Source organism: Geotrypetes seraphini, chromosome 3, assembly GCF_902459505.1.
Source record: "Geotrypetes seraphini chromosome 3, aGeoSer1.1, whole genome shotgun sequence".
In the NCBI taxonomy this organism is placed as follows: domain Eukaryota; kingdom Metazoa; phylum Chordata; class Amphibia; order Gymnophiona; family Dermophiidae; genus Geotrypetes; species Geotrypetes seraphini.
This window is the reverse complement of record NC_047086.1, coordinates 51,963,087-51,985,347: the sequence shown is the minus strand read 5'-3', so window position 1 is coordinate 51,985,347 and position 22,261 is coordinate 51,963,087. Positions and strand designations below refer to the sequence as shown.

The following is a 22,261-nucleotide window of genomic DNA, read 5'->3' as shown; positions in this document are numbered from 1 at the left end:
GAACCCTTGCTATTGGCTATTCAGCAGGCAAAGGAGATACAGGGTATTCCTTATGCAGGTCGGGAATATAAAGTTTCTGTGTACGCAGATGACATTTTGCTTCATTTGAGGAACCCTGAATCTACCATTCCACATTTACTAGATTTGATTAATAGATTTGGTAAATTTTCTGGATATAAAATAAACTGGAGTAAATCGTAGGTTTTACTAATGAATGTACATTGTCCAAAAGGATTAATTGTTCCATTCCCCTTTCTCTGGAAGGAAGAGGGTATAAAATATTTAAATATTTGGATAAAAAATACACTAGATAAAACGATGAAAGTAAATGAAAAATCTTTATTGCTGAAGGTACAGAAATGTATGAGCAATGGAACCCTTTACAGTTGTCTTGGTGGGGGAGAGTTCAAACGGTTAAAATGATGATTTTGCCTGTGGTTTTGCTACCAAATGGAAATGCTACCAGTGGTTTTTCAGGGGTCTTTTTACAAAAAATTAAATAGTATTCTTACTAAATTTATTTGGCTGGGGAAAGCTGCGAGAATTTCTTTAGTATCTTTACAACAACAAATTATGGTGGGTGGAGTTAATTTCCCAAACTTTTATAGGTATCACTAAGCCTATATAATACATCAAGGTATGTATTGGATCCTCCCCGAACTCATGAAAAATCTTCCTGATTGGTTATGGTTGGAATGGCAGCTCCTGTCTCCACTAAGATTAAATCATGTTTTGAGCATCAAACTTCCGAGGTTATATAAGGACAATAGAATTTTGCTGGATACATGGCAGACATTAAAATGTATTAATAATTTAACACCTATTCTGATTCATAAATCCACGTCAGTCCCTATGGCTGAACTCCAAGATTCAAATTGAAGGGTTTAAGGTCATCTGGAAGCATTGGATGAAGGCAGGTATACGCACTTTGGATGATGTAATATCAGACGGTAAGCTGCTTGATTTTTCATGATTGCAGCACAAATTTGGTCTTAATAAATCACAAAATTATAGATGGTAGCAGTTGAAGCAGGCCATTTAGGAGGGGTTCCCTGAGTGGAAAAATCTTAAAAATCAATATAGCTTGCCGGTCTTATGTTTTCAGGCGGACTTCCTTGGACACCAGGCCACTCAGTGGTATAAATTAAGAACATAAGCAGTGCCTCTGCTGGGTCAGACCATTGATCCATCATGCCCAGCAGTCCGCTCACGCGGCGGCCCATCAGGTCCAGGACCTGTATAGTATTCCTCTATCTATACACTTCTACCCCCTTTTCCTTCAGGAAATTATCTACTCCCTTCTTGAACCCCAATATCGTACTCTGTCCTATCACACCCTCCGGAAGCACATTCCAGGTATCCACCACCCTTTGGGTGAAGAAGAACTTCCTAGCACTGGTTCTGAATCCGTCCCCTCTTAATTTTTCCAAATGCCCTCTCGGTTTTGTAGTTTCTGAAAGTTTGAAGAATCTGTCCCTCTCCACTTTCTCTATGCCCTTCATGATCTTGTAAGTCTCTATCATGTCCCCTCTAAGTCTCCGCTTTTCCAGGGAAAAGAGCCCCAGTTTCTCTAATCTTTCAGCATATGAAAGGTTTTCCATATCTTTTATCAATCGCGTCGCTCTTTTCTGGACCCTCTGGAGTATCGCCATATCCTTCTTAAGGTACGGCGACCAATACTGGACGCAGTACTCTAGATGCGGGCGCACCATCGCCCGATACAACGGCAGGATAACTTCCTTAGTTCTGGTTGTAATACCTTTCTTGATCATACCTAGCATTCTATTTGCCTTCTTAGAGGCCGCTGCGCACTGTGCCGACAGCTTCATTGTCTTAATATCTGTATTTTTGAATAAGAAACCAAAGACTAGTCTTCATGACATTTGGAGCATTGAGATAAAGCATCATATTACTGCATCTCAATGGCCACGAATATGGACTTGGAAGATGAGATGTACAGCATCTGCACCTATGAGACAAACTTGTTTTTTCTTATTACATAGAGCATTTTGGACCCCAGTTCGTTTACAGAAATTAGATAGATCAAAGTCTAATAGATGTCATCTTGAAGCTGGGACTTTGGATCATTTACTATACTATTGTCCCTTGATGCTTAAATTTTGGAGATCTATTCGGGATCAAGTGAACTGGTTTGACAATAAAAAAAAATATGGTATACTTACTTCTAACATATTAATAGACCTATGCTTTCTACTAGTCTTACTCAAACTATACACTGGGGGGGGGGAGGGGGGATGCTGAAAAGTTTGCAACCCAACCAACCAACTTCCTAAATTCTGAACATTGTTTTGCCACTGTGGCTGAAAAGAGTGTTATCTTATTTTGTTAAGTGCCAATTTACAGAAACAGAATTCTGTGGTTTTTGACATTATTTCAGATCATTGATTGAACCACATCTATGTTATTCTCGTCTTGGCTGGGCTGAGAACTTTTCAGCACCCCTTCATATTTGTTAGGGCTGCTTTTACAAAGCCGTGGTAGAGGTTTCTATCATGGGCTGGCGGAATAATTGGAAAAATGCTTCTTTACTACATACATTTTGATGGTGAACTATTTTTATGAGCCTTGGATATAGGTCACAGGTTGATAAAATGTGGTCATTATTGTTTCTTAGCAAAATGTATACTAGATATTCAGAGAAAATCACATTTTTCATACACTTATTCATTTTATATTTAAATATTTTAACTTCCCCTCCCCCCTTTTTTTTACAAAGTCACGCTAGGCTTTTTTAATCGTCAGTCACTGCGGTATTAGCTCCAATGTTCATAGGAATTCTATGAGAGTTGGAGGTTTCGTAAAAGAGTTCTTTAATTTTTCTCTTTATTTATAATGATTACAATTCTTAAATATCATACTTTAAAATGTATACCCTCATCATGTAATATTATTTTTCCAATGCTTTATTGTGCATTATAACGATTGTTCTATAGAAATTTCCTTTCTGCATTGTTCCTTATATATATTGTTATAGAATTACAAAGTCAGTGCAAAAATGTGAACTTAATTTAAAAAAACAGCAACAGCTAAAACAATGGTACAGTGATTGCACCAGCAAACTGTTAGTAAATTGGTAGAGCAGGGCTCTAGATTGGCTAGTTTAATGTCCCTTATAGAGTCTTTAAGTTACAGTTATAGTTATTGCCTTTGCAAATGTTTACTTTATTAAAGATAAATTGTTCAATCAGTGCCAGAATGAGCTTCTGGTGAGTTTCTATCAGGCAAAAACGTACGATTCCTTAATTTTTCCTAGATTTCATTTGATGGCTATTAAAGAACGTCTTATTACATATTTTAAGGAAGTCTTGGGTAGAGCTGATACTGATTCAATATTGTTTCTGTTAAAATATTTCTAAGCAAGATGAAGAAGAGGATAGGCTGGCAGATCAGGTGCCAGTTCATTTAATAGCTTTTTTGGAGGCATCCCAGGATTTAATTGCTATCAGAGCTACTCTCCTGATTTCATTTGTTAAGGAAGAAGATGAAAGATTTTTTTTTTTTTTTAACACGGAGAAGTATTTTTGTGGGCAAAAGAATGTCTGCCCTGATGTTTCCAGGGAAACTTAGGGCTCCTTTTATCAAGCCGCGTTACACCACCGGCCGCGCTAGCCGCTACCGCCTCCTCTTGAGCAGGCGATAGTTTTTGGCCAGCGCGGGGGTTAGCACGTGATGAAAAGTTGCGCGCGTTAACCCCCGCTAGTGCGGCTTGATAAAAGGAGCCCTTAGGGTTGTAGGAGACAATTTTTGTCACTGAGCCTGAAGGTGTACCAACATTTTTAGGCTTCTTTGTAAACGTCTTATTGTTCATTAGGAAAACAGTTATATCTTTTTTGCATCCTTCAAAGCTGAAGTTTTTTCTACTCAGTTAAGGGAGTCACCAGAGATTAATAGGTTGTTATTTTCTTATTTTGTATTTCTGGTTGATAAAGATATATTGGAGTTGATACTGTAAATTTTACATAAGAACATAAGAATTGCTATACTGGGACAGACTGAAGGTCCATCAAACCCAGTATCCTGTTTCCAACAGTGGCCAACTCAGGTCCAAAGTACCTGGCAGAAACTCAGAGTAGCAACAATCCAGAGCTGAAATTGTGATGTCATAATGACTCATTCCATCAATGCCTAAGAGCCAACCTCATCAGTGATGTCACAATGGCTTGATTATCCTATACTTAGTTCACTTAAGAACATAAGAGCTGCCATAATGGGGCAGACCAAAGGTCCATCAAGCCCAGTATCCTGTTTCCAGCAGTGGCCCAAGTACCTACAGGTAGCTAAATCTCAAGTAGTAAAACAGATTTTATGCTGCTTATCCTAGGAATAAGTAGTGGATTCCCCCAATCATTTGTGTCAATCATTTAAGTTCTGTTCTTTTTTTCTCTTTTATGTGGTTTATTTTTTGAAAAAAGTTTTACTCTTCTATAAATTCTATATATTTGCTATTTTTTTCTTAATCATATGTGACAATTGTAGAAGTATGTGGAAAATAAAACTACATTTAGACATAGGGACATGTAAAAGAAAAAAAAAATGACTTTGCTTTTCTATGAACCATTTTTTAGCAATCCAAGCAGCAGAATGCAGAGGTCCAGATATGATGGGCATATCCACTGCTGCACTATCTACAGCTCTCCTTGTTAGACTAATACATACACATTATGTAGCAATTAGGCTTCAAATAGCCATAACTGGTCATAACCGCTTTACTCTTCAAATCTTATCAGAAAGCATTATGCCTTAACAAGCAAACTACAGCTGCACAATATAAATGATTTCCTACCAGCATCCTTCTCACAGTAATAGAAAATGAATATTTATGCATGTAAAATGAAGTTAGATCAATAGAGTGTGAATAAGCTACATAAAACATACAAGGATGCTTCGCACTCCTCTACAGGTCTATGTAACATCGTCAAATCTGCATTCATGGTGGAATAGAGAAGGTGGCATTCTATATTAAATTTATTGCATCATTCTGGAGCAACAAAATAGGCTTCTGTTATTTTTCAGGTCTTACTTTTATTTGTCAATTCAATTATTTAGAAGCATGAGAAAGCTATGGTGGCAATTCTATAGGAATGATTAAGAAGGGGATCACAAACAGATCGGAGAAGGTTATCATGCTGCTGTACCGGGCCATGGTGCGCCCCCACCTGGAGTACTGCATCCAACACTGGTCGCCGTACATGGAAAAGGACATAGTATTACTCGAGAGGGCCCAGAGAAGAGCGACAAAAATGGTTAAGGGACTGGAGGAGTTGCCGTACAAAGAGAGGCTAGAGAAACTGGGCCTCTTCTCCCTTGAAAAGAGGAGACTGAGAGGGGAAATGATCGAAACATTGAAGATATTAAAGGGAATTGACTTGGTGGAGAAAGAGAGATTGTTCACCCTCTCCGAGGTGAAGAGAACGAGAGGGCACTCGCTAAAGTTAAAAGGGAATAGATTAGAAACATAGAAACTGACGGCAGAAAAGGGCCACGGCCCATCCAGTCTGCCCCCAACAATGACCCACCCCTACCTTCCTCTATGAAGAGATCCCACGTTCTTTACCCAGAGAGTGGTAGAAATCTGGAACGCTCTTCCTGAGGCTGTTAGAGGGGAACTTCAGGGATTCAAGAAAAGGTTAGATAAGTTCCTGCTGGACCAGAACATACACAGGTAAGGCTAGACTCAGATAGGGCACTGGTCTTTGATCTAAGGGCCACCGCATGAGCGGACTGCTAGGCACGATGGACCACTGGTCTGACCCAGCAGTGGCAATTCTTATGTTCTTAAGGGATGCCTCTATATAGGCATCCCAATATAGCATGGGTAGTGTCTATTTTATAGCAGCAGCTGAGTGCTCAGTTCCAGTATAGAATACTAGCATACACCTGAATTTGTGTGCTTAAATACTACCTCTTGGCCTGATTAAGCAGCCCTTTAAACTCTGTTTGAAAAAACCCACCAATCATTCTGATTCCAGCAGAGAGAGCAGGAAAGGAGTCAGCTAATTGTCCCTCCTCTCTCTACCTGAGAATTCTCAGCTGAAATGAGGCCCCACCTACTACCTCTTGGGGCTTATTAAGCAGCCCTTTAAAGGGCTACGTGTCAAGTGGGCTCACATCGTTGGCGGGCTGCGCCAAAGGGTCCTTTGTGTGGCCCTTTGTGCGGACCAAGTAGGACCAAGGTAAAAACCTGTGCCCAACTTCACCCATAAGTAGCAACAGTCCACAAAGCTGTTTAATTGAGGACCAATGCATCGGAGGAAATCACTCTTTGAATCCACTTTTGAGTTTCAAGACACTTAAAATTTGGAGCTGCCTCCCAACCTGCCTACATCAGACCTCCTATCTTCAATTTAGGAAGGTGCTAAAAATGCATCTGTTTTCATTATATTCTTGCTAGGATTCATAATGTCTATGTTGCTAACAAGTTTCAAGTTTATTTTTATTTTGATATACCACCTATCTAGGTGGTTTACAAACATGTAACTTCCAAACGTCTGATTTCTTTTTGGGTAATACCTTGGTAAAGGGAATTGCAGTAGTCCAGATGTGCTATAACTAGAGAGCGAATAAGGATATTGATGGATTTTTGATCTAAGAGACCTGAAATTGAACGGATTATTTTTAATTTATAAAAACATTTTTGGACTACTGAGTTAATAATATGCCTCAAGGAGGCTGGAAAGGCAATACCGCACACCTTGGTTCTCTATAGTTTTCAAAATGAAGGCCACATCAGTAAGTCGCTCTCAACCACTTTAACTGGACTTGAAACTTTATACGGTCAAAAGGAAGCAGAGGCAGCACTAATTAGATACAAAATTTACAAAGTCCACAACCCCTCTTTAATTATTCTATTCCTTGGTGAGAAGAGAATGTTTTCTAACTCTCTTTTTTACTGTGTGCGGCATTAACATCAGAGGTGCTTAAACAAGAATAATGGAACAAAGAACGTTTTTGATGCTCTTTCTCTCTCTCTGGTACAGGAACTCTGGGTAGAGGTGTCTCTCTTTCAAATGGAGAAGCAATTATTCCTCTACTCACCCTCAGGAAGATGTATAGGACCAGCAACAAAGTAGATAACATCCCTGGGTTATGCCCAGCTACACATTTTAATTCTTGCAAAAGGTTGAAAGCAGCAGCATACCTGGCTGGGTTGATACCCAGGATGGAGCAACTCCTACTCCAGGCAGCATGTGTGTATGTGTGTGTGTGTGTGGGGGGGGGGGGGGGGGAGGAGATGGGCGGTACATGGAGCAGTTGTGGAGCCTAGGTCTTCATGCATTTGACTGTCAGCTCAGCTAGTCCCCTGCCCCGGAACAGGAAGCTGACGTGAGAGCAGGCAGGGAGCTAGTGGAGCCAACAGCTGTGTGCAGACCCTGTGGCTCTTCCCTATATCCAGAGCAGACCACCCCCAATGCCCCACCCTTGGTGCACCGTTGGGTGGAAGGACTCCCCAGTTTCCCAGTCACCAGAACAGATATCTCTGCAGCTTCTGGCATTGTCTGACTTCTTAGCTTTTGCATGTTTTCTGGGCTAGCAGTGTACATCTTAATATAAGTGCTGCTTTAGATGGCTAGGACATGGCGCATAAAGATCCTCCCCTACTACAAGAGACAAGGGTTTGAATTTTGCTTCTGGCTTTATAGCTTTGCAGTATTCCTTCCAAGAAATAACTCCTCCCTTAACTTGAATACAAGTAAGCCTGGACACTGCCAGGCACTCCATAGGGATATAATACCGCTTCAGAAATCACCAGAACACTACTTTACTCAGTGACCAGTGATGTCACTGCCCTACACAATTAATCTTCCGATTCATTGAGGCTGTGGAGAATTTCCGGCCTACAATGAAAAATAGTGTGAAAATCCCACAGATTATGCACTGTATTTGGGGCTCTTAGGCCCTGATTCTGCAAAATGCGCCGTTTAGGTGCCTAAGTTAGGCATCCTTTCTAGAATCAGGGCCTTACTGTATGCCATTGGGCCACCTTAAAGGAGGCACCCACATAGAATTAACCCCGTAATCCACAAGACCCAATACTGTCTCTCTGCAAACCATTGATTCTGCTGATAACGCACACTCATGTGTACACTTTTTCACAGTGACCAGCACGCAATCCTATTGCATCAGCTTCAGAGAGCAAGAAACAGACAAACCCCATGGGGACGTTTGGAAGACAGAACAGCAACGGTAGCTGCAAGGAGTGAGGCCTACTGAGAACAGCCGAGCTGTAATAGTGGACAAAATCTAAATAAAGACAAGATTCACCCTATGTAATTAGGTGAGTCAACACAAAAAAAGAAACATTGCTATAGAAACAACCTATATAAAAAATACAGGGGGAGGTATGGGTGGGAGGCCATAAAGCAATATAGCAATAGCGTTCCTTTTCCTGCAAAGAGCAGCATAACAGTGACAATTTGTAAAATCCCTGAACTGCCTGCTGACCCAGGTGATTGACAGACTCCAGGAAGAGTCAGGAATGATGTATATTTGTTACACTTGGGTGCCCTATTTTTTTTTATCAGTGGCAAATACAGTATTTGAATTTTGCTAAATATCAGGTATTATGAAAGCAAACAGTTTAATAGAACGGCAGATATTTGTCACAACTTTAACAAAGCTTTGTAAGAATTGATTATTAGTATTACCCTTTGATTTCTGAATGAAGGTTATGCACATCCAGGATGGGTGGGTGGGTGGGAGGGAGGGGGAGGGGGGATATGAACTTATCTTGTTATTTGATTGTAGTGAGTGCTGTTTTATTTTTGTACCAATGTTGGTTAATCTGTTGCACTTTGTGTTGGCTGTTAAAATGAATAAAGAATTGGGGAAAAAAAAAGATATTTGTCACAACTTGGAAAAAAGAAGCATATCATATATACAGAAGAAGGAACGAACATACAGTAGTAGGGCATCTCCTCTGCTCGTAACCTTGGAGTCATCGTTGACTCCGCCCTTTCATTTTCTACCCACATCCAACAGACTGCCATAGCCTGTCGCTTCTATCTCTACAACAAAAAAAACCCCAAGGTCACAGTCCTGCAATACTTACAAAGATAACAAAAATGAAAAAGAAAAAAAAATCACTGGAGGGCTCTTATCATTGGGAGATAGAACTTATACATAGCCAAAATATAATTTTTTTAGAATGAGAAGTGAGTCGTCAGTGTGAGGTACTAAGCTCTGAAGAGCAAAATTCCAAAAAGGAAGAGCTCTAATGTTTAGCTTAGCCCCGGTTGTACCCTTCTATCTCTACAACATCATCTAAATTCATCCCTTCCTCTCTGAACACACTACCCACACTCTCGTAACCTCAGGCTTAAATTATTGCAATCTACTTCTAACAGGTCTCCCGCTGAGCCGGCTCTCCCCATCTGCATTCTGCATGCTGTATGACTTATCTTCTGCCAACTTCGCTACACTCAACTCACCCCCTCCTCAAATCACTTAATTGACTCCCCATCATAGTAACATAGTAGATGACGGCAGATAAAGACCCGAATGGTCCATCCAGTCTGCCCAATCTGATTCAATTTAAATTTTTAATTTTTTTCTTCTTAGCTATTTCTGGGCAAGAATCCAAAGCTCTACCCAGTACTGTGCTTGGGTTCCAACTGCTGAAGTCTCCATCAAAGCTCACTCCAGCTCATCTACACCCTCCCAACCACTGAAGCCCTCCCCAGCCCATCCTCAACCAAAAGGCCATATACAGACACATATCATGCAAGTCTGACCAGTATTGGCCTTGGTTCAATATTTACTATTATTTTCTGATTCTAGATCCTCTGTGTTCATCCCACACTTCTTTGAACTCCGTCACCATTTTCCGCTCCACCACCTCTCTCGGGAGTGCATTCCAGGCATCCACCACCCTCTCCGTAAAGTAGAATTTCCTAACATTGCTCTTGAATCTACTACTCAATCTCAAATTCTGTCCTCTGGTTTTACCATTTTCCTTTCTCTGGAAAAGATTTTGTTCTACGTTAATACCCTTCAAGTATTTGAACGGCTGAATCATATCTCCCCTGTTCCTCCTTTTCTCTAGGGTATACATATACAGGGCTTCCAACCTCTCCTCATACGTCTTCTGGCGCAAACCTCCTATCATTTTCGTTGCCTTCCTCTGGACCGCTTCAAGTCTTCTTACGTCCTTCGCCAGTTACGGTCTCCAAAACTGAACACAATACTCCAAGTGAGGCCTTACCAATGACCTGTACAGGGGCATCAACACCTTCTTCCTTCTACTGGCTACGCCTCTCTATATACAGCCCAGCATCTTTCTGGCAGCAGCAACCGCCTTGTCACACTGGTTTTTCGCCTTTAGATCTTCGGACACTATCACCCCAAGGTCTCTCTCCCCATCCGTGCACCTCACCCCGTGCACCTCTCCCCAACCTCTCACTTCCCAGCATATACAGTTCCTTCTGATTATTAATCCCCAAATGCATTACTCTGCATTTCTTTGCATTGAATTTTAGTTGCCAGACATTAGACCATTCCTCTAACTTTTGCAGTCAAGGAATAAAATGGAACAGAATAGAATAGAATGTTATTTAACAAAATCCAGCAAAGAGGCCATATTTTGCTTCTGTTTCAGCTCATGAGCTCCCTGCTGACCATCTGACCCCTAATATAATATTCCTTCCTCTCCTGATTTTACCCCTGACCAGCAGCCTCACTTGTCATTTTTATACACCTTTCTATGGACTGGGTATATGATGGCCAGTCTGGAACCACCATGGGCTTGCTCAGAAATTCTTTGATTTCTGCTGTAGTTGTGGTACAGGTAAGGGGAGGCTCAGAGACTCTGGAGCTCCAGTCAGGTGACTGGGTGAGTGTAGGTGCCTCGGTGCTGATGGATGGTGTTTTTCTGGGTCTCCACCTGCTGTCTCCAAGTTGTGTATTCTCATCTCCACCTCTGATCTTCTGCGTCTCCTGGTATAACTAGTTAATCAAAAACAACGGCACAGTGTATGACGATTTCATACAATCTTTGATGGGTTTTGTTCCATGATCACAGAGCTCTATAGAATGTCACTCTAAGTGACATTGTTGATATCCTGTTAGTGATTGAAATATCTCACTTGAATAATCCTTTTGGAGTTGAGATTAATTTATAGGGACTGGATTTGCTATTGATTTCATGAGAAGCTCCCTGTGGACTACAATAATAGATGAATCAATAGTATTAGTTGTATGATAACAATTATATTGTGCACACAGAATTGATTTAGTATACATTGACCTTTGGCTTAATACATTTTAAGTCGTGTGCCCAAAAAACATATAAAGGGTGTTAAAAATGTTTGTCAAATGTGTGAACCAATCCCAGATCCCATTCCCGAAAATTGAAAAATGTTCTACAAATTCTGGAAAAAGATCTGAAGTTTTAAAAATAATCTGTTCATTTCCCTAAATCATACAGATTAGCCAATTCTCATCTCTAGCCCATTTCACTCACTCACTTAATTAATGTATTCATCTACAATTTCTGGATTAGTTTAAGAGGTGATGCAACAAAAAAAAAAAACCCCAAACAAGAATTATGCAATAAAATCAGCAACAAAGATTCCTCAAGATAAAAAAAAGAAATAACAATAAAAAAAAGAAAATATAAAATCCATGAAACCAGAACTTTACAATTTTTTTTAAATTCTATATTGATTTTTAAAAACTTACAATAAGTGTAACAGCATAATACATCACTTGGTAGCCTATCAAAATCTACTTCAGATTTCATATCCCTCCCTCCCCTATATTCAATTTGCACTCATAAGAAAACCAAAATACTCCCTCTCCCCCCTCCCACCCCCTTGGACGTGCATTTTTAAGGGGAGAAAACGGTATTCATTCATTGCAGTATTTTGTTAATGGCTCCCAAATATCCTGAAATTTCTTAAAATTCCCTTGCTGCATGGCAATTACCCTTTCCATTTTAAATATGTGACATAGAGAGTTCCACCAAAAACTATAATTCAGACGATCCCAATTGTTCCAATTCCTCATGATATGCTGTATGGCAACCCCTGTCATAATAAGTAATAACAGATCCTTAAAAAGATATGGAACCACGGGGTACAAGGGGAGGTCCACCGATGGATCAAAAACTGGCTGGCAAACAGGAAGCAGAGGGTTGGCGTAAAGGGACACTACTCAGACTGGAAAGGGGTCACGAGCGGAGTTCCGCAAGGGTCGGTGCTGGGACCGCTCTTGTTCAATATCTACATAAATGATCTAGAGGCGGGAACTAAGTGTGAAGTCATTAAATTTGCAGATGACACCAAACTATACAGCAGGGCTCAAACCAAGGAAGACTGCGAGGATCTCCAAAAGGATCTAATGCAGCTGGAAAAGTGGGCCGAAAAGTGGCAGATGAGCTTCAACGTGGGGAAATGCAAGGTCATGCACGTGGGTAAAAAGAACCCGATGTTCACATACAAAATGGGGGGAACATCACTAGGGGTCAGTAACCTGGAGAGAGACCTGGGAGTGATGGTAGACGCAACACTGAAGGCATCGGCGCAATGCGCCACAGCCTCTAGGAAAGCAAACAGAATGCTAGGTATCATTAAGAAGGGTATTACGACCAGGACGAAGGAAGTCATCATGCCGCTGTATCGTGCAATGGTACGGCCGCATCTGGAGTACTGTGTCCAGTACTGGTCGCCGTACCTCAAGAAAGACATGGCGGTACTTGAGGGAGTACAGAGAAGAGCGACTAAACTGATAAAGGGAATGGAAAATCTCCCATATACCGACAGATTGAAGCAGTTGGGACTTTTCTCACTGGAAAAGCGGAGACTTAGAGGAGACATGATAGAAACCTTCAAGATCCTGAAGGGCATAGAAAAAGTAGACAGGGGCAGATTTTTCAAAATAAGGGGCGCCACAAGTACAAGGGGGCACTCGGAGAAATTGAAAGGGGACAGGTTTAGAACAAACGCTAGGAAGTTCTTTTTCACTCAGAGGGTGGTGGATGCATGGAACGCGCTTCCAGAGGCTGTTGTAGACAAGAAAACATTAAATGGTTTCAAAGAAGGTTTGGATAGATTCCTAGAAGAAAAAGGGATTGGGGGGTATAGATAGGTATAGACCATTGCTCAGGCAATGGGCCTGATGGGCCGCCGCGGGTGCGGACCGCTGAGCAGGATGGACCTATGGTCTGCCTCAGCGGAGGCAACTTCTTATGTTCTTATGTTCTTATCCTTAAAATTAACTAGTTCAGCAAACTATTGGGAAAATCAATTCAAATTGATTCTCTCTATATTACTATATCTTATTCAAAAAAGCTGTATAGAAAATATTTTCATTTATTTAACAAATCTTTATACTTAATCATTACATCATACTCTATAAATAATTCAAATATCCTAACATTATTTATAAATCCTTTTCTAAAGAATTATAGTTCCCTTCCTCATTATAATGACTAATATAAATGTCCTATAAAATGTTAAATTCTCACTGGGTTTCAAACCACAATCTTCATGTTTGTATCACCTTAAATTCAATTATCTTGTTTGCCGTAAAATGTTGTAATTGAATGCTGGCTATCTTGTTTCCAAACTCCACTGGTGGCAAAATGAATGTTCCAGTTCACTTGTAATTATCCAGCTCAACACAAGGCCATGGGGCTCCTTTTAAGAAGGTGCGCTAGCGTTTTTAACGCACGCGCCGGATTAGCGCGTGCTATGGCGTGCTCTAGCCGAAAAACTGCCACCTGCTCAAGAGGAGGCGGTAGCGGCTAGAGCGTGCGGCATTTTAGCGCGCGCTATTACGCGCGTTAAGGCACCTAATGCGCCTTCGTAAAAGGAGCCCTATGTTTCACCATCTAGGCTTTGTCAGGAGCTGAAATCAAAGCAGACTCAAAATACTCTCAAATATCTTAATACCTAATACTGAAGTTAAACAGATGCCACAAGGCAGGATGCAGATTATTCCTCTGGTTCATTGTTCATTGTATCTTGTTGCCAGAGCAATGAACCAGAGGAATAGTGTCACAAAGCACTGTATGGTGATCTGTATGGCTTCCGTTTAACTTCAGTATGATGTATTAAGGTATTTGAGAGTATTTTGAGTCTGCTTTGATCTCAGCTCCTGATGAAGCCTAGATGGTGAAACACAGCCTTGTGTTGAGCTGGATAATTACAAGACCTGAAACATTCATTTTGCCACCAGTGGTTCGAAACACAGTGAGAATTGGACATTTTATAGGACATTTATCTTAGTCATTATAATTAGGAAGGGGACTCTAAGGGGCTCATAATCGAAAGAGAAAAACGTCCATAAACCGGCCTAAATCGGCACTTGGACGAGCATTTCTCTAAAACGTCCAAGTGCCGATAATCAAACCAGGTTTTGGACATATTTCTAAACGACTTAGGCCTTCATAGAGCCACTCAACGTCCAAAGCTAAACGGGGCGTTTCGGGAGGCGTGTCGAGGGCGGGAGTTGGGCGGGACATGGGCCTGCTTAGACTTAGTCGTACAGCATGTATAACCGAAAGTTAAACAACAGAGCTAGAGGAAACTTGGACATTTTGACTTAGACCATCTAAAACATGTTCTAAGTCACTAAAACCCACGTAAACTCACCAGATAATCACTGAAAACACATAACACAGACCCCCCACACACTTCCCCAGTGATCACTAACACCCCCCCACCTCAATAAAAATTTTAATCATAACTTGAAATTTCAGCCTCCAGACCATCATCACCTGGCTGCCTAGCATAGGAAAGCCTAGTCGTCCAGCCCAGAGGCAGCTTAAGTCATCTTGGGGGTGTGTTTGGGATCCATAGAGAGATGGACCCATGCCCATAAGCTCCTGTAATCACTGCATTGTTACTGAAACATGTGCACTCCCCTATACACCCCCCAAACCCTTTTGTACTGGCATATAAGTGGCTCCTGCATCCTTAAGGGCTATAGGGGTGGTAGATAAGTGGGTCTAGGGGATTATGGAGGTGGCTCACCATCACCTATAAGGGAGCTGTAGTGAGGAGAAGCCATGGCACCCTGTTTGTGAAGTTCATAGCAGTGCCCTGTAAGGTACCCCACTATTTAGATGCCCTGTCTGGGTGTTCTGTCAATCACTTTGCAGACCCCTCCCACGTCCAACAGGGCTTGTTCTAGACGTTTTTGACTTGGACGGACATTTGTACGAAAATGGACTATAAAGATAGATGTTTTCGATCAGATCTGCAGGACGTATAATTTGGACGATTTTCGAAAGTCAAAAGAAGTTGGACATCTCTTTCGAAAATGTCACTTAGGCACTTTTTGACTTTGGACGACTTGCAAAATGAACGTAAACAGACTTAGGGGTCCCTTTTGATTATGCCCCTCTAATTCTTTAGAAATGTATTTATATAAATAATGTTAAATAAATAATGTTAAGAGGATATTTGAATTATTTATAGAGTATGTATGATGTAATGATTATGTATAAAAATTTGTTAAATAAATGAAAATATTTTAAATACAGCTTTCTTGAGTAAGATATAAAATTAACTAGTAGAATTTTCCGCGTCTGTCCGTCTGCCGTGATCAGCTGAGCAGCTGCTGCAGGAAACCCCCCCAGCCGCAAAGTTGGCTGGCAGGAGGGATGCCCACTCCCTCCTGCCAGAACTCCCAAAGCCCCCCCCAAAAAAAGTCTGCTGCAGGAAGAGTGCCCAATTCCTCCTGCCACCCCCCCAAGGTATCTCCCATCAGGAGGGATGCCCGCTCCCTCCTGCTGAAAACCTCCCACCCCCTGAAGATCACTAGCAAGAGGGATGCCCACTCCCTCCTGCCGGAAACCTCCCACCCCCTGAAGATCACCGGCAGGAGGGATTTATTTATTTATTCATTCAATTTTCTATACCGTTCTCCCAGGGGAGCTCAAAACAGTTTACATGCATTTATTCAGGTACTCAAGCAGTTTTCCCTCTCTGTCCCGGCAGGCTCACAATCTATCTAAAGTACCTGGGGCAATGGGGGGATTAAGTGACTTGCCCAGGGTCACAAGGAGCAGCGTGGGTTTGAACCCACAACCACAGGGTGCTGAGGCTGGAGCTTTAACCACTGCACCACGCCTTCCTGCTGGAATCCCCCCCTAAGTACATGCCACCAACCCAACACCCGCAAGCCCACCCGGACCCCCATACTGTTTCTTGCAGGCCAGCTGGAGGGATTCTTACTCCCTCCAGCCGGCAGGCCTGCCTCCACATGTTGCTGGCCTACATTTCAGGCACCTATTGTAGCCCTAGGGAGATGCCTAGGACGGCCTAAGCTCGCCTAAGGCCACTTCCTGGGTGAACCCATGCCTACCCTTGGGTGAGCTTAAGCGTCCTTATGCGTCTCCCTAGGCTCGCGAAAATGCCTAACATGCTGGTTAGACAGCGGTAGGACACCTACCGCCACCTACAATTGGGATGCTGTTTATAGAATTTGGCCCTACATTTTTGCATTTACATTTCTAAATTCTCCTATAGACTGAGGAAATTATACAGTGAGATTTTGAAAGCTTCCTTGGAGGCTGTTCCTCCTGTAACTCGCTTATGTTATATTGCTGTAAAATCTGATGGTTCCAGTAAAACAAAGACATTGGAGAGGACCAACGATTGAGCGCTCTTTTTAATTATGTAACTTCTATATTGGAAAATCCGCACAACATCAACAAAACTTATTCAGTCCAGCACATGTATGAAACACTCTCTCTTTTGAATTAGCAGCAGGAATAATTAAATAAATTTTTTTACTTCATTCCCGACAGGCTCACAATCTATCTAATGTACCTGGGACAGTGGAGGATTAAGGGTTAGGGCCCGATTCACTAAAGTCAGCGATCGTTGCTAAACCATCGGTAAACGATCGCTGCTAACTGACCCAATTCACAAAACTGCCCACCATGTGTTTTCCCCTCAATCGCCCATTTCCCGATCCAGCCATGCAAATTAGTAAAACCCCATACAAAATAGCCAGATTGATTCACTAACATTTGCTTGGCCAGTTTGAATCGGGTTTTACTATCCTAAAACTTGATTGTTATAGACCTGTCAATAAAGGTCTGCCGGGGTTGTTGGGTTTTTCTCCCATTTTTTTAATGGCACAGATATTTTGCGTGTATTACACAAGCAAAATATCTGCCCATAAAAAAAATGAACCCCCCCCATAATGATCCCTGACAAACACGGCCGACAAATGCGACCCCCGACAAACACAGCAGACAAACACGACTCCCTCCCCCACGACAAATGTGGAGACCATAAAACAAATGGCAGGAAGGATGCTCACTCCCTCCTGCCACGAAGGTGCTCACTCCCTTCCCCCCACCCCTGAATAAAATGGCAGGAGGTATACCCACTCCCTCCTGCCCGGAAAGACCTCCCCCCCTCCCCCAAAGAAAAAGGCAGGAAAGATGCCCACTCCCTCCTGCCATCGGGCCTAGCTCTCCAAAGGAAAAACCCAAACAAACGTTAGGAGGGATGCCCAATCCTTTTTGCCGGCAAATACCTCCCCCCACTCCTGAAAAAACCCGGCAGGAAGGGTTGCCCACTCTCTCCTGACATTAGCCTCCCTCTCCCCCTCCCGTACCTTTACATTGGGAGCAGAAGGGCTGCTTCCTGCTCCTCCAGCTCCTCGGGTGCACTGCAGACCTTAGGCCCTGCCCCGGTGAATCCAACAATGCACTGGGAAGGGGCAAACTTGCCTTATTTTGACAGAGGCGGGCCTGCCAGCCGGATGGAAGACCTACCTGTCCATCCAACTTTTAAGGTTAGTGGAGGGGGGGATTTACCATGGGTTTTGTGGGGGGGGGTCCATGAATGGGGGTGGTCTTCTGGCAGGAGGGGTTGGGCTCACTCCTGCCAGCGATCAGTAGGGGGTATCTACTGGCAGGAGGGGTTGGACTCCCTCCTGCCAGTGATCTTCGGGGGGGGGGGGGGTCTTCCGGCAGGAGGGGTTAGGCTCCCTCCTGCTAGTGTTCTTCGGTGGGGGGGGGTCTTACGTCAGGAGGGGTTGGGTTCTCTCCTGCTGGCAATCGTTGGGGTGGGGTGAGGAGGTCTTATGGCAGGAGGGATTGGGCGTTGGGGGGGTTTGGAGGTCTTACGGGCTGGAGAAATTGAGCATCCCTCCTGCCATATTCGTTCGGGGGGGGGGGACGACTGGCAGCTACAACTGCGGCTACTATAATCACGGCAGGGGGATCCCTTGCTACAATAAGTATAGCAGCTATGTCTACTTACAATATAGGCCAGCATTTTGTGGGCCTAGATTGTAAGCGTCTCCCGCTCTACTAGGGAGACGCATACAGCTGCCTAGATTCGCCTAAGGTGACTTCTGGGGCAAACCACATCCATGGCTAGCCTTAGGAGAACTTAGGCAGGCATGCGGGCCTCACTAGGCTCTTGGAGGTGCCTCCAAATTAGGTGGCCTGCCTGGGGAGCATTTTTTTTTTTTTTTAAATATGCGTCCCGATTGGCATGTTAGACAACTCTAGGATGCCTACAGCTGCCTACAATCGGGACGCACTTTACAGAATCTGAGCCTTAGTGTCTGTAATTACTGTGCCTAAGTGAAACTATATATATAAAATTGAATAAATGTATAGTTTAAAATAGATTAATGGGGGGCATAACGATGAAATATAGGTCTGCATACTCTAAAAGCTGAGTATTATTAATATTATTGTGTGCAAGTAATGCTATGTGTAGTCAGCTAGCCAACAGCAGCTTCATCTCTATAAAGTGCTGCCAAAGCACCATCCAGTCAGGTCAACAACATGAGATATTGTCTGTATTTCTCCGAGGGAAATCTGTGGTGTGATCTCACAGACGTAACAGAATCTTGAATACCACTAGAGGGCATAAAGAGAGAATCTAAGGCAGAGACACAGAGACATTAAAGCAGCAGACATCAAGTGTAGCCCGAACAGAATGCATGCAGTCTTTTTTTTTTTTTTTTGCATGTTATATACCAGAGTATTTCATCAGGCAGCTTGTAAAATGCCAGTCATGGCAGAAGGTCCAATTTAGACCTCATCTTCATAGAAATGTACATTTTTTAGGAGTATAATGTTTCTTTCTGGATACAACTGGAAAGCTTTACCACTTTTTTTTTTTTTTTTAAATAAATAACGTGGGAAAGTTGTTTGTCAAAGCACAGATCAGCTCCGGTCCTTCCTCTGAAGCAGCGTCGGCACTTCTGCTTCCATGGAAGTTTTCTGCTCGGGGAAGGTGCCTGTAGCTTCTGCTCTCTGCCCTCTCTAGAGCTGGGATTTCGCTCTCAGGTTCTTCTTCCACCGCTGCTGGTTTTCTTTTTTTGCAGCCTTGAAGGATGTAGTGGTAGAGCTGCGTTCTGGCGCTTGGACTGAGAGCAACAGCTTGTCCTGTGGAATGAAATCTTTGCTCCGGTGAAACTGTTCAGCTGAAGCAAGAAGGAGACTCTGTCAGTGCTCACGGACCTGCTTCTCAATAACATTTAAATAAGGTATCTCTCATTGGGGAAGGCAACAAAAGTGGTTATTTCCTGTTAACACTTCTTGTTGCTGTTAAGAGAGCTGTCACTTTCTGCCGTCATAATTTTGTCAGTCTGAAACAGGTTCCAGTCAACTTGACTGGATCTAAGCTTAAGCTTTTAGAAAAAGGCAGAACAACTTTGATGGAGTTTCTCTGATCTGGACCCCTAAAGAAAGCACAGAGCTCATTCTATGAGCAAAGACGATCACATACCAAAGCTTGGCCCGTTTCTCTATCCCTGGGGGCACTACGCCGTGGCTAGGTGCGGGACAGTGTGTCTGCCCTTTGCTTGTACATGTCCACTGCCCAGCTGGCATTGTCCTTCCCCTCCTCTCTACATGCTCTGGTGATGCCATGCCCCGCAGCCACAGCAGAGGTCAGGAGGGCGGCTCAGGGCTCTGGGTAAAGAGCGGCGGCACAGGAGGCCGTCGAGGACGAAGTGGCAGAGGACGATCTGGGATGAAGGATGTGGAGTCCGGCCGTGGCAGGATGCTGTTGAACTCTAGCCGCGCTGATGGCTTGCTTCTTCTTGGTGGCATGGCTGGGGGAGCCTTGCGGGAGAGCCGCCGTAGCAAGCAGGGAGCCCGTATGAGCCTGCTGGGCAAGCCATTATCTTATAGCAGTAGCCAAAGCTGCAGGAGGAACGTCAAGTACCGTAAACTGCAGAATTACCTGTACAACGTGCTGGAGAGACCCCGTGGCTGGGCGTTCATCTACCACGCCTTTGTGTGAGTACCAAGCCTGTTCATTTGCTGCCTGGGGAGAGGGGGTGGGGATAGGTGGACATGGTCACGACTTAGGCATCAGGTTATTTGTCAGTGGAAATGTCACATGCAAATGAGCAGCATAGGGAGAAGTGTTTGGCTTTAATTTACAATTCATAAAATGTTGAGAAGGATGTGCTGTACAAATGGTTGAACATATAGCAGAAGGAATTCAGTAAGTGGATTTTGATCTTTTTTGTGATGCCTGGGAGGAGAAAAAGTAAAACTACAGTTTTAAACTTCCCCTCCCTCTCAAAAGAAATGATTATGTGGGGTGGGGGGAAAAATGGGAAGGAGTGTCATTATTTAAGCATGAGATATATGCCTAGTTCAGATGTGCTTTTGTTTGAAATGAAATAGGAAACCAAAATGAAATTTTTTAATTTTGTTTCATTTCATTTTAAAAATGAAATAAAACAAAAATAATTTAAAAAGTAAGTACTGTCAGACACTGAGCCCTGCAACTCCCCCCTTACAACAACAGAATAAAAGAAAGCCCCCCCTAGCTTAGCGCCTTCCTTCAGTCTTCCCTAGTCCCGCTAATACCTTACCCCATCTATATGTTTTCATGGGGCAGGAGTGATCCACAGTTGTTCTTCCCCATCAGTACAATCTTCTTCCATACATAAAAATTTACTTATTCAATTTTCTATACTGTTCTCCCAAGGGAGCTCAGAATGGTTTACCTGAATTTATTCAGATACTTAAGCATTTTTCCCTGTCTGTCCTGGTGGCCTCACAATCTATCTGGGGCAATGGGGGGATTAAGTGACTTGCCCAGGGTCACAAGGAGCAGCGTGGGTTTAAAATCACAACCTCATGTTGCTGAGGTTGTAGGTTTAACCACTGCACCACACTCTCCAACCAGACAAGAGGACACATTTCATTGTGGTGAAGAAATCCAAACTAGTATGGGCTAAAAAAAAAAAAATTGAATAAATAAATAGTATCAGTAGAATGAGAGCAACTGAGGATAGCTCCTGTGCCACGAAGAGATACAGACGGAGTAAGATGCAGGCAAAGAATCTTAGGGATCATGGGACAGCCGACACTAAGTTGTTTCCTTTTGTTTTGGGGGGGCACATTTACTCTGCAGTAGTGCTGAACTTCCTAATGGCAGAGTAGGAAATTGTCAAGGACAATTCCTTAATAGCAAAAGTCCATTTCTCTCATTGTGATACTAGTGGTGGTATTGTTGCCCGGCCCTGTGCTTATATTAGGCCAAACAGCATAACATTTTTGTAAGTTGTACAGGCCAGCTGCAAGTTGTAAGGGGGTGTGTGTATGGAATCTCTGAACTAGAGGGGAACATAAGAATTGCCGCTGATGGGTCAGACCACTGGTCCATCGTGCCCAGCAGTCCGCTCCCACGGTGGCCCTTAGGTCAATGATCAGTGCCCTAATTGAGTCTAACCACAATGTTCTAGAGCAGCCTGAAGGTGGCTAAATAGCAGCTAGTTTTATTTTGTATGGAGGAGCATAATCAAAAGAAACGTCTAAGCCTGATTCGGATGTATGGTGGCTAGACGCCCAAAGTCCATTTTCGAAAAATATGTCCAAAATAATTATTTTTTCGAAAATCGTCTATCTGGACGTCCACGCCATTGATTGTCCAGACCACCAGTATGTCTATCTGTATACCACATTTTCAACCAAAAATCCGTCTGAGTCCAAAACGCCTAGAACAAAAACAATTGGACATGGGAGGGACCAGCATTATGATGGACTGACTACACACACATGGCAACAGAGCGGTGGGGCACCTTAAAGGGCACTGTTGTGAACTTCACAAAAAGGGTGCCCCATAAACATCTCACCAGAACTCCCTTAAAGGTTATGGTGAGCCTCCCAAACCCCACTATACCCACCTGTCTACAACCTCAATAGCTCTTATAGCTGCAGGTGCCACTTATATGGCAGTACAGTAGGGGTTTGTTGTTTGTTTTTTTTGTGAGCTCACATTTTCCATCATGAATGTAG

General features: G+C 43.0%; 1 protein-coding gene across 1 annotated transcript in view; it reads left to right on the top strand.

Annotated features, from left to right (window-relative positions):
- Positions 1 to 19,154: 19,154 nt before the first annotated feature.
- KCNQ5 (potassium voltage-gated channel subfamily Q member 5) overlaps positions 19,155 to 22,261 on the top strand; it is a 919,416-nt gene continuing 916,309 nt past the window's right edge. Inside the window, exon 1 of the mRNA XM_033936063.1 lies at positions 19,155 to 20,245. Within this exon, the coding sequence (XP_033791954.1) occupies positions 19,872 to 20,245 (374 nt within the window). The 5' untranslated portion in view covers positions 19,155 to 19,871. The remainder of the gene's footprint in view (positions 20,246 to 22,261) is intronic.